General features: G+C 39.4%; 1 protein-coding gene across 1 annotated transcript in view; it reads left to right on the forward strand.

Annotated features, from left to right (window-relative positions):
- The window catches only part of LOC145358906 (unconventional myosin-Vb-like), a 104,795-nt gene that overhangs the window by 52,982 nt on the left and 36,069 nt on the right, over nucleotides 1–15,744 (forward strand). The window contains exons 18-23 of the mRNA XM_080213279.1: nucleotides 2,418–2,526; nucleotides 3,923–4,134; nucleotides 4,780–4,936; nucleotides 5,985–6,224; nucleotides 11,113–11,340; nucleotides 13,849–13,942. Of these exons, the coding sequence (XP_080069405.1) occupies nucleotides 2,418–2,526; nucleotides 3,923–4,134; nucleotides 4,780–4,936; nucleotides 5,985–6,224; nucleotides 11,113–11,340; nucleotides 13,849–13,942 (1,040 nt within the window). The remainder of the gene's footprint in view (nucleotides 1–2,417; nucleotides 2,527–3,922; nucleotides 4,135–4,779; nucleotides 4,937–5,984; nucleotides 6,225–11,112; nucleotides 11,341–13,848; nucleotides 13,943–15,744) is intronic.

Here is a 15,744-nt window from a genome sequence, read left to right on the forward strand (position 1 = left end):
GTTAATTGTTTCCTGAAAAGGGTATTCAAGTATTAGCAATCAACCCCTTTGGTACTGAAAATTAGCTAAGCAAGTGTGGATTCTCATTCCTTCAGCATTTAGTTTAATGTAAAAATGTAAGATTTAAATTAAACAGTTTTCTTTACCTTTGTAAACCCGATTTTGGTATTAAATCCACCCCGTCTAAACCGTAGATTGGTATTGCCTGGTATAGAGGGTATTGGCTATGAGGAGAGATTTGAATAAATTGGGATTCTTTCTCCCTGGAAAGATGGAGACTGAGGGGTGACCTGATGGAAGTTCATAAAATTGAGAAGTATAGATGGGGCAGTAGCGTAGTTAGAGGGAGAGCACCGCTCCCCCGAGCACATTCTTCAAAAGTGGTGCCTTTTCAATGTTTGCAGTGCTGGGAATGATATTTTTACACAAGAAGCCACCGTTGGAAACATCTCAACTGTGGATTGACAGTTGGGCAGAACAGGATTCCCGCTGCTGAATCCTTTCCCCTGCCTGGGTTCATTAAACTGATCAACAGTTGAGATATGTTATCCAATTGCTGCTCTGCATTGACGGAGTGACAGTTGCTTTATCCAAACCATAAACTCTATCCATCTGAAATGAGCAAGGACAATGACGGCAGCAATTCAGACCAGTTGTAGAGCAACACCTTGATATCTCCTGTAGCCAATTGCCTTGTGCTGCTGTAACACAGTCATCAATTGCAATGAATTTAAAATCATTTGGTTATGGCGTCTTTGTGATCACTCCCCCAACTTTAGAACCTGGTTATGGCCCTGAGATGGGTTGAACAATTGGAAGCTTTTTCCCAGGGCAGAGATGACAATGACAAGGAGGGATAAGCTCAAGATAAGAGGGGAAAGGTTGAGTGGAGATGTGGGGGGGGGATTTTTTTTTTACACGGAGGATTGGTGGGGACCTGGAATGCACTGCCAAGTAAGGTGGTTGAGGTATTTACCTTAGCCACATTTAAGACTTGATAGACATGTGAACAAATGGGGAATAGTAGGATATAAGAGCTTGATTAGATAGGTAAGCGTGATCAGCGCAGGCTTGGGGGGGTGGGGGGGCCAAAGAGCCTGTTCCTGTGCTGAATTGTTCTTGTTCTTTATATTTCCTGCACTGTCATTGTGCTGTGAATTTGGTAATTCTTAAACCTGATTTAAGGGAAAACACTGTTGCTTTTCCTGTTTTGTGCAGGTCTCTGATGCCCTGGCTCTCTTGCTATGCCTTGCAGTTTGAGCAACTTGCCTTGCAAAGAGTTTTTAAATATGTGTAAATTTAATTATATGGTAGATGCTGTTATGTTTGGTTTGAGCACATTGAGGCCATAATTATTGTGTTAAATTATGAAAGCAATCTTTTTTTTGTCCAGCATGATTCCATGTGATCTTATTTCTGAAGGGTCCAAACAAACTTCATGATTGTCTTCAAAAGAAGTGAGAAATCTGAGTCCTAAAATAAAACTTCCATTCAAATGTGTATTTGAGCAACCCCATTAGAGATTTGTATCAGCATGAAAAGGCTTGGTCCCTCTATGCACACTAGCCCAAGATGAATTTATCAAACTCTGTAACCAGTGTGTGAATTATACTGAGATGCAATTTGAGTGAAGATTAATCTGAATTCCACAGGTGCAGTGATAAAATTGCTATAGTGCTAGATTCTAGATGCTAGAATGCATATGTTTTAACTCCAACCTGAACCCTGGCAGATGGATGTTCATTTTGAAGTTGGCAAATTGCTGCTGCCTCTCAGCACCAGAGACCCGAGTTTGATTCCCAGCTTAGGTCACTCTGTGCAGAGTCTTCACGTTCTCCCTGTGTCTGCATGGCTTTGATCTGGGTGCTCTGGTTTCCTCCCATGATCCAAAAGGCGTGCTGGTTAGTTGTGTTGGCCGTACTAAATTCTCTGTGTACCCGAACAGGTGCCAGAGTGTGGCAACTAGGGGATTTTCACTAACTTCATTGCAGTGTTAATGTAAGCTCCTTTGTGACATTAAAACTTTGAAAGATGCATTTAATTAATGCTCAGATACAGAAAGGTACAAAGCAAGTGTATAGCGGTTTTCTATTGGATTGGAGACACAGATGGCAATATAACCATGCATCAGGTGGAAGGCTGAGAATAGAACCTAATGATTACTGCAAAGAAAGTAGATTGTATCAATTTTCTTTTAACATTTAGGATGTCTGTACACTACCAAACCATTCAAATATAATTTTATGATGAGGAAAAGTAATGATTACAATGGCAACATCAGGTTTGGATGTAGTGATTGTTCAATAAAATTCATCTGGTGGGATTGAATGACCTGTTTCTGTGCTGTAGCTTTCTATGATTCTGTAATGGATTGACTTTTGTTTGAAGATTTACTAACAATCAGTTTTGTACTTTAGGTGGACCTACATAGATTTCTTCAACCGCTACAGAGTTTTGATGAGAAAATGTGACATTCATGCAAACAAGGAACAGTCCTGTAAAAGCATGTTGGAAAATCTAATCAAGGTTTAAAAGATACAATTCCACATCTTTCTGCTTAAAGTGCGAAGTTACAGTTGGGGCAGGGGCAAGTGTGGAATGGGGGGAGTATGTCCTTTTTGTATTGAAAAAGCTTGAGTTTCAATCAGAACAGTTATTTGTAAATGTTTTATTTCTGAAACTATAAATCAAGTTTCTCTGGCAAGTGAGCAAATCTCTTTTGGCATTATGTTCAGCTTTTGCTGCTTTTTCAGATACCTCTTGGCTTTAACAACATAGGAGCAATTATACTTGGAGCATTTAATGTTTTTATTGTTGTGGAAATCAATCAATCAAGATGTATTGAAATATTCAAAGAACATTTTCCATTTCTCATGTAGGTGGGAGGGATTTTAAAGGTTTTTAAAGTAGAAACCATTCTGACATGGTCACTTAGAACATAAGAACATAGCAGAGAAATCTGCTTAATTTCTTTATTTTGACATTGACTGTGAGATAAATAGTTAATGTAAGTTAAAGCTGAAGATGTATGTTTCTAGATTTTTGTTTTTCTTTGTGGTAATAGTAATCTGAGTTAAACTTGCAGGCCCAAGTCCCACTTCAAGACTTGGGCACTAAGATCAAGGCTGACAATCATGCAGTGTGAAGTGAATGCTGCGCTGTTGGAAGAGCCATCTTTTGGATGAGATATTAAACCAAAGCCCTGCCTACCTCTTATTTTGAACTGTGTGCACTTTGCGGGGTGGGAGTGGGGATGGTGTGGAGGTTGAGGTTCTTGGGGATATAAAGGGAAGTTGGGGGCGGGATGACAAGGTATCCCTAGTATCCAGGATAATACTTATCCAGCAATCAACTTCCCAAACGGTTTATCATGTCATTATCAGATCGCTGTTTGTCAGAGCTTGAAGTGGGTAAATTGACCTCTCTGTGATCCTATATTAAACATCAACTATGTCTCAAAATTCTTCATTGAATGTTAAATACTTTGGAACATCCTGTGGTTGTGAACAGTGCCATATAAATGCTTTTGGAAACATCCTGTAGTTGTGAACAGTGCTATATAAATATAAGCAGACCATTCTAAAAAGTGTACAGTTGCCCTATTTTTTTCCCTTGTGATTACTGATTTCATTTGAGAACATTCAGTTTTGTGCTAAACGAAGTGTTTAAATCTGCCAGAAAGTCCCCCAAATCGAACTTGTCTGTTTTCATTTGTAATATATTTAGGAATCTCAGCACAAGCTTAGCAATTGTAGAATTTGAGATATTGCACTGTACCTCGTCTTTTTAATGCAAGATTATAAAAGATTTAGATTTTAGTTATTGCTGGTGTCAGGCATTATGACGGGTCTTGTGATTTTTGGAATGCTTCTGTTACAGGAACGTAACTGCTGTTTTTTCAGGGATTCTTTGTTATTCACAGGATGAACACGGGTATAAATTTGGAAAGACAAAGATCTTCTTTTCTGCAGGCCAAGTAGCCTATCTTGAAAAGCTCCGTGCAAACCAACTCCGAACTGCCTGCATAATGGTACAGAAGGTGATGAGAGGTTGGCTGCAAAGGAGAAAATATCAGCAGATACGCCAAGCCATTATTGTCATCCAGAAATATACTCGTAGACTCCTAGCAAAACAGTGAGTATAGCCGTATGTTAGAACATCCCATCAGCCAAGATCAAATGCATTTGTGCAGTGATTAAACCTATTTGCAGTTGCTGACTCAAAACTAACCACCTTTCCACGAAAGATGTGACACTCAACTGGCATGCAATTTATTGTACAAGGGTCCCTTATTTATACATACCAAGTGTATCTACATGATTTAGAAGTAATTCTCCATGTACCACCTTGCACATCCTTCAACTGACATAATGAGTTAGATCCTGCAGAATATTTCATCAATAAATGAAAGCTTCATTCATCCACTGGATATATACTTTTGCATTTACATATGGCACAATGTAAGTGTAATCTCAAGCCAAACCTTGTAAGCTAATTTGCTGTCAATCATTCACATTGTGCACCTAGACTTGGACTTTGAATGTGTGAAGAACATATAAATATAATTTTGTTTATCCTTGACTTTCTACCTGCCCACTCCCCACCCTTCCAACAGCATAAAATGCATCACATTTCTGGTGAATGTCACATGTTAATTGTTTCTGCCTCTTCAGATACTACCAGACCTGCTGAGGGTTTTCCAGCATTTTCTGTTTTTGTTTCATTTCCAACATCTTCAGCGTTTTGCTTTATTCTAATATTATTCTATTTGTGTTTTAGCCTAGTTGATCGTTTAAGACTGACGAGGGCTGCCATAATTATACAGAGTCAATACAGAATGTTGACTGTAAGGCGGCTATATGTACTCATCCGTACAGCAGCGATTACTATTCAAGCTTATGCAAAAGGCATGGTCACAAGACGAATGTATTATAAGGCAAGAGTTTGCGGAATTTTTGTTTAAACATCTTTAACTGTTAATCAGTTTTGAAAATTATTTATTCTTATGTCTTAGGAACAGTTTATGCTTAAGTGGCTAAGTTGGTCACATTCTCATCTGAGTTGGATGATGAAGTCCCAATCTAGAGTCTTAAATACAGCCCAACATTTCAGTGCTGCGCTCTAGTAGGTGCTGTCTTTCAAATAAACTGGTAAATCTGAAGCACTGGCTAACCCACAGTTGAACGTAAAAAGGTCCACGGTGCTAGTTTAAGAATACAAGGTAACTTTTCTCAGGTAGTAGTGGTCTGCCCAAGGGCAGGGACCCTGCTCATTTCAATATGCCTTGCAATCTATTGCTTTTGTTTCCTCTTCAGTTGCTCACAGGAGTCTCCTGTTTTCAATTTCAGTGAGGAAAAGGAAAATAATACACAAGTGATTTTCCTGTTGCCTTTCCTCTGCACAAAGGAAATGCAAGTCCCTATCCTTAAGGGTTGTCTACCTGTAAGCAGCCATTATCCCTTGCAGTTCCAGCTCATCAAGTTATCACCACGACCGTGACCCCTAATCCTGACCTGGGGTGACTCAAAGGGCAGGGGCAGCCACCCTGAGGTCTCAGTTGAACCTGCTACCTTTATTTCCTTTTGTGTCCCGCATTGCTTTTTGCAATCTTGCAGTGTGCAAATTAGCTGCTGATTTCTGACATTTGCTGCAGTGGCTTTGCTCCCTAAATTAATTTGAATTAGTTTATTTGGTTGGTACCTGAAAGAGAGACCTTATTGACTGTAAAGCATTTTAGAATACCCTCAAATCGTCAAAGGTGCTATATCAATGCAAGTCTGTTTTAACAAACATGTTTTTTAAGGTAAAAGTCTTTTATAATATTGTCCACCTGTTACTACAAGTGTGAAAGTAAGCACTTTATCATGTTTGAAGACTGATATAAATGTAAGCTTTCTGTGCATGAGGAGTGGAAAAGATGGGTGTATACGATAAGCTTATTGTTTAGCATTACTGAAGATGCATACATTTATTTTTAAAATTAGTTGGTGCAGGAGCAAAAGGCTATTGTCCTGCAGAAATATGTACGAGGATGGCTGACCTCTTTGAGATTTCAAAGAATTCGGCATGCAGTTATCTACTTGCAGTGTTGTTACCGGCGAATGATGGCGTATCGCCAACTTAAGATGTTGAAAGTTGAAGCCCGCTCAGTTGAGCACTACAAAAAACTGAACAAGGGAATGGAAAACAAGATTCTTCAGCTGCAGTGCAAAGTGAATGATCAGGTAAACAAGAATTGGGGAATCTACATGTTTGACCTTGTGAAATGAATGTGAGGGGACTGGTATTGGACAGATGGCTGCAGGATAGAAAATGCTCACATTGCACTTTGATCTGATCAGTCTATGAAACATGGTCCAAGTGTAGCATTGTGGCAGTTGAGTCTGTAGATGGCAAAAGCATGGTTAAGGTTTTGAGTGTCAAAGGCAGTTATGTTGCTCAGCAGAAGATAAGTGGTGCTTGTTAATGTGAGAGGATACTCTCTCTGAATCAAACAGTGCAGAGATTTTCCATTGTCTGGTTAAGGTTGAGATGAGGGAAACCATAGAAGGTTGATGCAAGAGGAGAGTAGAGGTTGTGGTTAGTGAAGTAAAATCAGTGCTGTGGTGGTTGGGAAAGCCTCAACAACTATATTGGAAGAATTGTAGAACAAGCAAAGGATCATGGCAAGTTGATTTTCCTCCCCCACCCCCTTCCTGTTAAATCCATGTGGATTGTGAGGAGTGTGGTTTATCCTTCAATCTCTCCATCCCTGGTCTTGTCTTAACCTACATCAGCTTCATAATGAACTCATAGCACCAACAATTATCATCGGGTCTATTGCCCAGAGAGTAAATCCAGCTAACCAATCCTCGTGAATTCATTCACATTTTGGATTGTATTTCCATATCACCATTTTTCTAAAAGCTTTAAGTGTTAATTTTTCAAACCTTTTCTAAAGTGATTTTTAATCCCAAGTCCTTCCCTCCTTTATGACTGATCTGTGACAAATTTTTACTGCTTTACATTCTCTCATTCTGCTATTCTCTAATGCATAATTCTGACCACAACCCAACCATAATTAGGACCTGTGCTTCCCTAACATTTTTCTCTGCTTCAGTGGAGAGGAATGCTATCTTTTTTCCCCCAAAATCTCTGAATTGTTTCTACATTTTGTTTCATTGCGGTGAGTTTAAAATTATCCATTTTTCAAAAAGAATTTAATGTTCTTGAATATGAACAAGTAAATGATCCAAGCTGAGAAGGCTTCCTCTTGTGGGAAACACGAACTAGGGGACAAAACTCAAGAATAAGACGACTGTTTGCATTGTCCTTGCTACTTTTTCCTCCTAACTTTGTATCCTCAGCAAAGCTGGATAGTCACTCATCAAATCTGAAGCCCAAGGACTGAGCCTTGTGATATCCTACTACTTGCAATTTAACAACTCAAATGTCCCATTTACTTCAACTCTTTACTGTCCATTAACCAATCCTTGTTGATATATCACCTCCAATCCATGAATATTAATTCTGTGTAGTTATTTTGTGTGATATCTTAATATTAAATCAAATCTGCATGCACTGATTCTCCTTTTATCCATCCTAGTAGCTGCTCCTTAAAAGAAACTAACAGATTTGTCATTTCCTGTTTCCTAAATTTATGTTGTCTCTGCTTAATTTTTTTTATGTCTTTCTAAAATAGATTCTAGCTTCTTACCCACTAATTAATGTTAAACTAACTGGCCTATAATTAGTTGTGTTATTAGTTTTTTAAAAAATTGGCACAGTGGTTAGCCCTGTTGCCTCACAAAGCCATAGACCCAGGTTTGATTCCTAGCTTGGGTGACTGTGCAAATGTCACACAGACATTCTCCCCATGTCTGCATGGGTTTCCTCCAGGTGCTCTGGTTTCCTCTCAGTCCAAAGACATGTGGGTTAGGTGGATTGGCCATGCTAAATTGATCCTTGGTGTCAGGGGGATCAACTAGCATAAATGCACGGGGTTACGGGGATAGATCCTGGGTGGGATTGTGGTCGGTGTAGACTCAACATGGGTTGAATGGCCCCCTTCTGTACCATAGGATTCTATGATCTGCTTCTCTCTTCCTTTTGTTGAATTTTTTTAAGTATCAAAAAGGTACAAATAATAGGCTTTATTGATTAAGAATAAAGTCCAATCAGAGTCCACACACAAGGGACAAACCAGATTCAAGCTGACAAGACAAGAATATGCATCCCACCTTGGGCTTGATCAAATAAGATCCAGGCTGACGTGATTTTACACCCGCTGTTGGGCTTGATCTGAGCTTCATCTTAGCCAAAAGGCTGAGATGGCTTTGAAAACCGCATCAGGTCAAGCCTAGGTTTAACCTCGGCTACCCTGATCGCTTGTTGTACCCTAGCACAGGAAGACGATCGCAGGTATCAGAATATCCCAAGTGCAATGGACTCGCTGCATCCCCTGCCAGGTACCAGTTTTTGATAGGAGAGGGGATTAAGGGTTATGAGGAGAGGGCGGGAAAGTGGAACTGAGCAGCGACAGATCAGCCATGATCTTATTGAATGGTGGGGCAGGCTCGAAGGGCTGGATGGCCTGCTCTTGCTCCTATTTCTTATGTTCTTATACCTCCCAATCCTTTTGGAGCTATTCTAAAATCAAACCCAATCCATTCACTATGTCTGCAGCTACAGATCCTTGGATACAAATCATTAGGTCCAGTGGATTTGTTGCCATTTAGTCCTCCTCACATCTTCAAATCACTCATTCTGACCCTTCCCCCATTATTTCTGGAATGATTTTCAAAGCTCACCACAATGAAGTCAGATGCAAATTATTTGTTTAATGTCTCTAAACCTGCTCATGTCTCTAACGGACCCATATTTACTTTCACCAATACCTCCCTCTTGGTACATACATACAGTTAATCTACTTTACAATGTCTCTTGGTAATATACTTTAATATTTTATCACTTTCTTACTCCACTCTTGCTTAATTCTAAATTCATCCTAATTCTCAAGCTTCCTATTTTTGGCAACATAAGTCTTTCTCTTTGATTGGATACCATATTTCACTCTTGGTAGCCCTATTTGGACTGCTATTTTTGTACGGTTTGTGATTTAAAGGAATGCATATTTGTCACAAATATAATTAACTGCTAGTCATTACTCATCTACCCTGTTTTTTTTTGATCCCATATTTTGTAACCATGGTTTTTAAGAACCTAGTTTTGGACTTGGTTGCATCACTTTCTAAATCGATGGCCTGAATCTTCCGAGGAGTGGTAATCACCTTCAGATTGCCGCTCTGTTGCTGCCTTTTTCACCGTGCAGGAGCTCTGCAGGAAAGGACTTCCAATCCCAGCTTCAGAAATGTGGAGCGTACCTGAAATGAAACTGCTTTGCACTGGATTGTTGGTGGGAGACAAGCTATGGCCCTTTTTTTTATATGGCACTAGCTGTTGTATTCTGGTCAAGTGTTTGTTTAAATCTGCAAATACTAAGAAAGGTTAAGAGGGTTGGTTGGAAGCTTGGTAAGTGGGTTGGGGGGGGGGTTGGGGTGTGAGGTGGGTTGGGGAGGAATTGGAGGCTGTTTGTGGAGGGGTTAAGTGAGAGGCAAGCATTAAGATCAGGCTGGATTGGATAGGGAAGTAGTCAGGGTTGGGGGGGTGGGTGGGTGGTGTTAGGGGTTGAGTTAGGTTGGGTCAGTGATGGGTAGTTGAGTGGTAAGGTAATGGGTGTTTTGTTTTCAGGTCGGGTGGGAGTATCAGTAGAGTCTCCTGACGGGTGATGTCAGTTGCTTGGTTACCCAACAGTTAGTCTATCTAAAATTCCTTGGTAAGTAAGTCAGAACTGTCTAAAGTCTCTGCCTCTTAATGGAAAGGCCTGGGAAATGAGGAAGTTGCCCATCAGAAGTTTGACTGTGGGAATTGTCTGGGAAATCCGATGTGTTGGGTCTGCCTAGAAATCACATGGCACACCTTCTGGGGTACATCCAACCTCTGACTATCTGGCCATGGGAAGATCTGGACTTTCATAAAAGTCAATCCTATTATGGCCACACTTCTTCTTTAAAGGACCCCTTACAAGAAATTGCCTTTCAGTGACCGATGCTAGATACAAAATATTCTGTTTTCCTAGTTGGCTTCTTGACATACTGATTTAGGGAACTATCTTAGAAGCATTCCACAAATTCATCCTCCTTATCTTATTTAGTCTCCCAATTGATATGAATGTTAGCAAACCCCATGATTAATGTATAACTTTTATGTGCCTCTAATTTCCTGATATACACTGTCTTACAATATATGAAGTGGAGATGCTGGTGTTACTGTGTCTACAGTATGATATGCAGTTAGGGGACCCAACTCCCAGCAATGTTCTGTGCCTCTTCTTATGTGATGAGTCGTTATTTGCTAATCCAGTTGTTCACTCTGGCAGCCACTAACCACTGGTCATCAATGTTAGACCAGTTAGCATCTATAGTTCAGCAAACTGCTGAACCTTGCCTCGCTTCTCTCCTGTACATGTCTACTATTTAATAATGGCTTGCTAACTTGAGTTCATTCCACTTCAAGTTTATAATCCAATTGTTAGATTTTGAGTTCCAGCTACATCTTAATTGTATGAAACTAACATGCATATGCCCTTGTCTATGCTATCAACCCAGAAGATATGGTCACACAAACATAGTATCTATTGCATGGTCTTCCCTACCTAGAAAACCTACAGGCCATCAACAGCTGACTCCATAACTAGTTCAGCTTGATGTGCTTTAATTGCTAATAAACGCACAACAGATCAGTAAAGAGCAGAGAGCTTATGATGTTTTAATTTGTACTCTCAATCATATGGGGTCTGCCAGAGACGTGTGCACAATTTTGAGTCTTTTCTCCCTAAGTTGACTGATTGTGGCCATTTTTATAATTCAATCGGAGGTAATCAAATGATAGATTGAAATATTTGACTTAAAGATAATTTTACATAGCTGATCAGTGTTTCAAATGTGTATTAATGTAACTGTCCATTACAACTTGTGCTATGTTTTTGACCAACGAAGAGCAGTTGATCCTAAATGTGAGGACAACTGATGTGAACTAGCAAGGAATCACCTCATTTATAAATTTTATCTTCAGAGTATGAAGAACAAAATGCTGGTAGAGCAAATGACTGCACTTGTCACTTCTCATAGAAATGAGGTGGAGAAATTTAAGAATGAAATGGAGCGTCTCCAGTGTCAAGCGGAAGAAACTAAGAATCTGCAGCAGCATATCACACAACTCCAAGAAGAACTGGAGAAAGCACATCTTAACAGAAAAGGTGTTGAAGTTAGAACTTCTCAAGAGCTAACTCTACTAAAACAAGTAGGATTGTGTAACTTTTTTTCCCATTTAACTTTTCAGTTTGACAATTCTTGTACAGCCCACAAAAACTTTGTTTAGAGTTGTTTTGGTTTTGGCAAGTTTTTTTTAAAAAGGCCATGGATTTCTTTTTAATATGGTCTTTAAAAGACTGTTAATTGGCAGGATAGAATCAGTCTCTTATTTGCCCTTCATTCCTTTCTCTGCCTGCTATCTGGGTGGATTGTGGCAAAGGAGATGTTGGGCAGAAATGGGACACCTAATTAATGAATGTTGCATGTAATCTGATTATAGCAGGCTAATACTCACTTAATCAAACATAGCCAATATACTCCTCGTTCAAGTTACAAGGTCACATTTATCACCTCAGTTGGTGTGAGCCTTTGTGCTGGATGGGAACTGTGACTATGAAGCCATTTAAAATGAAATTTGTTACATGAGATGAAAATGAGCAGGCTAGATTAAGTAAGGCATTCGTGAATCATTTGGGATTTTGCAAGAATCTGGCAGCTTGTAAATTTTCCTGGTGCCTGTCGGCAAACTCTGGTTTGAGTTCAGATTCATAACCTTCCATTCAGGGTCTCTGGGTTGCTAGTCCAGTCCCACAAGTACAGTGCTATTGCACTTACACTCCAGTGCATCATTTTTTTTCAAAAAAAAGTTCCCTTGTTGCCATTTTGATAATTGATCCTTCTCTAAAAGTCATTACGTTGGCGTGCCAGTGATGTGTATGTCTACAGCAACAGATTGATTTCTGAATCTGTTGACAAAATGCACATGTCCTAGTCTATTCAGCCAGCCTATAGAATCTACACTCAATCTAAAGATAAGTGACCCAAATACTTCACATGCAATGTTTTCAGGTGCACAACTATTTTGCTGTAGGTTTATTTTAAATGTTAAATCTTTGAGCCTAGACATTTTTTTGCATTTGCATTGAACAAAAGTTTTTTGGCAAACTTATCACCTGAACGAGGAAATGATATTTGTGAATATGGAACATGATAAATTCCAGTGCAAAGAGGAATTGGGTAGCTTATACAGTGATGTCTTGGGTATATCACTGGACTAACCTAGAGAACGCATGTTCAAATCCCCACCATGATAGCTAAGACTTTCAACTTGGCTTTTCTTAAAAAAAAGAGAAGCTGGTATCTAAACAACCATAAGCTGCCACCTTCATAAAAATCCAACTGATTCACTGATGTCCTTTTTATCATCCTCACCTGGTCGGTCTGATTTGACTCCAATTACACATCAACACGGCTGACTATTCTCTGCATTCTGAAGTGGCCAGCAAGCCACTCCATATCAAACTCTAGGATAACCAGGGGTGTAGTGCAGGTCCTCCCAATGGTGCCTGATCCTGAGGATAAGTGTTCCTGAAAAGGCAAAGTCTAATTTCTTGAATGAATCCATTCTTAGGAGTTCGTCTCCACCTACTGTACTGAGCATCTCCTCTCTCCCCACCCACACCTCCCCCCCCCCACCCCCCCCCCCCCCCCCCCCACCTCTTTGGAGGTAGTTCTGCTCAATGATGGAGCCGTATTCCCTGAAAGATTTCCTTCTCAAATTCCCAGTAAAATGTTGAATGCTTTGTTTGTATTGTAGGATAAAAGTCTGCCCTAAATGTTGTCTGTTTGCCATTAGCTTCTTGAGCCTTTGCACATACCTTTTTTGCCTTGACTTTACATCATTATTTCCTTACCTTGTGCCATGTTGTTCCTGCTGATCATCATCATTTGCAAAACAAAACCTTTTGGCCTTCAAAGCTAAACTTGCAGAAATGTCATTATTTGTATTTGTTCTATTTATTTCAATAGCTGTTTTTAAGGTCTGTCAGAAGCCTTCCAGTCCAGCTGCTCTTATTCTGCAACAGACAATTGAACCACAGTTTCATTAAAGTAACTTTTATTCTACTCCTGCATACCAGTTAGTATTTGCATTTCATCAGCCAAGCATCGTAATTAAGCAAGGTCAAATGGAAGTCCTATGGTTATTTGCTTTATCCAGTTGCTTTCCCACTATTGCAGAGATAACATCTGGCCCCTTTCACACTAGCTACAGATGTTGCCATCCAAAGAATAATTACCTCTGGCTTGTTTGTGGAGGAACTAACCCACAAGCAGTTTCCAGTAAACCAAATAAAGCTTTGACAAAATCATCAGGACTCAACATCAGTTCTTTTCTCTCCTTACAGATGCTGCCAGAGGAGATTTTCCAGCATTTTCTCTTTTGGTTCTAGTAAACCAAAACTTGTAGCACTAACCTATTCCTTTCGCCATTTCAGACTAAATTTATGTACACCAAGCATAATGCTAATTGAATAAAAATAGTTTGACCCAGCATAATTTTTAAATTGAAAAATATTTTTATAACTGAGCATTCATACTGCTGAGATAAACATAACTAATTTGATATTTTCAAAAATATCATTGTATCTAAACTGCTGCTTTATTCGTGGTTCAACTTTTCAATGTCCTCTAATAAAGCTGTTAAATTCTTTTTCAGCGTTTAGCTGTTCTTGAAAAGGAGAAAATTGAATTAAGTGATGAAAAAGAAGCTTTTAATAAATATATTCAGGAACAGTCAAAGAATATTGAAGGTATTTTTAAAGCTTTTCTAAATGATTGGTATCCCTTTCTGATGTGCTTTACTGGCAGATTCCATTTTAAGTACTATTTTGTGTAAAGTAACATTTGTATTAAGAACCCCATTCTTAACACAAATTTGAGTGTGTGGCATTAAGTAGATGACAGTATTGAAAATAGCACCAAAAAATGAATTGTTTCTTGGTTAGAATTGTGCATCACAAAGCCAGAAAAGAGTATTAAGTTGATCATGCATCTTCCTTCCATAGATCAAGTTCATTTTAACTAAGGCACACTCATCTAAGCAATCTTGAATTATCTCCTGTTTCTAATGAGTTTTAGCTAGCTTCTCTCCAGTGATGGTGAGTCCCTCTTCTGACACCTGGATGCTGCCTTCAATTTCTCTCCAATGTACACTGGGAGGGATCTTCTCAAGGAATGAGGGGGGAAGCTCCTCCTTGTTTTTCCTGACTGTACCCACCCCAGAGGGTCATTGTCTTCCTCTTTTTGATAGTGCCCCTCTCTGATGTGGGTTTAATTGTGCCCCTTTAGAGATTGATAAGACTGATTTAGAAACTAACTTGATTTGGTGAGCAAATATTAATATTATAAATTCAGTCTGCTGAATAGTTTGTGAATCTCTTGTAGTATTCTAACAGGTAAAAACACTTTGGGGCTGTGCAGTGTTGTCTTGAAGTTAACCAAGTTTGAGTACTGGTTTGTAATTGTCTCGACTGTTGAGGCTGCTATTGCTTTTCTCCATGTTTTCTGAACTGAATGTGGACCATCAGCTTGGGCTCTTACTTTTGATTCACTTCCTGTAACCCCTGCTGGAAAATGCATATGTACAAAATGTTTCTGCCTAGTATACAGTAGCTATAAATGACCACTAGGTTCACCACTTATGCCAAGCATCAGAGCTGTTTTCCGCTTTTTTTTAAAAAAAAAAGACCATCCCAGTATTAACTGGGTGAAGGGGGGAAAAAAATGGAATTTCAAATTTTAGATGTTTTAAATTCATTTATGGAATGTATGCGTCACTGGCTAGTCCAGCGTTTATTGCCCATCCATAGTTGCCCTTGAAGTTGGTGGTGAGTTGCTTACTTAAGCCACTGAAGTCTGAGGTGTAGATACATCCAAAATGCAGTTAGGGAAGGAATTCCAGGATTTTAACTAGTGACAGTGAAGGAATGGTAATGTACACTATAGTTCAGCCCACAAACCCTTCTACTTTCTCAGACTAAGGAAGTTTGACACATCTGCTGCGACTCTCATCAACCTTTCCAGATGCATCATAGAAAACATTCATTCTGGTTGTATCATAGCTTGGCATGGCTCCTGTTCTGTCCAAAACTGCAAAAACCTTTTAAAGGGTTGTGAACAGAGCCCAGTCCATCACTCAAACCAACCTCCCACCCATTGACACTATCTACACTTCCTGCTGCCCTGGAAAAGCAGCCAGCGTAATTAGGACCCCATGCACCCTGGACATTCTCTCTCTTACACCACCTTAGGCCTGAAAAAGGTACAAATGTCTGAGGATATGTACCAACTGATTCCACAACACCCTTCCCTGTTGCCATCAGACTTTTGAATGGACTCACCTTGCATTTAAATTGACCTTTCCCTACACCTTGGCTATGATTAACGGTCTGCACCCTTTCCTTCTCTATTAAGGTACGCTTTGTTTTTATGGCATGCAAGAAACAATACTTTTCATTGTATACTAGTACGTCTAACAATAATAAATCTAATTTAATATATTTCCAAGTCAACAGTCTGTCTTGGAAGAAAACCTCCAAATGGTGGTGTTTCC

This window comes from Carcharhinus amblyrhynchos, chromosome 26, assembly GCF_965287045.1.
Source record: "Carcharhinus amblyrhynchos chromosome 26, sCarAmb.v2.hapA, whole genome shotgun sequence".
NCBI classification, from domain to species: domain Eukaryota; kingdom Metazoa; phylum Chordata; class Chondrichthyes; order Carcharhiniformes; family Carcharhinidae; genus Carcharhinus; species Carcharhinus amblyrhynchos.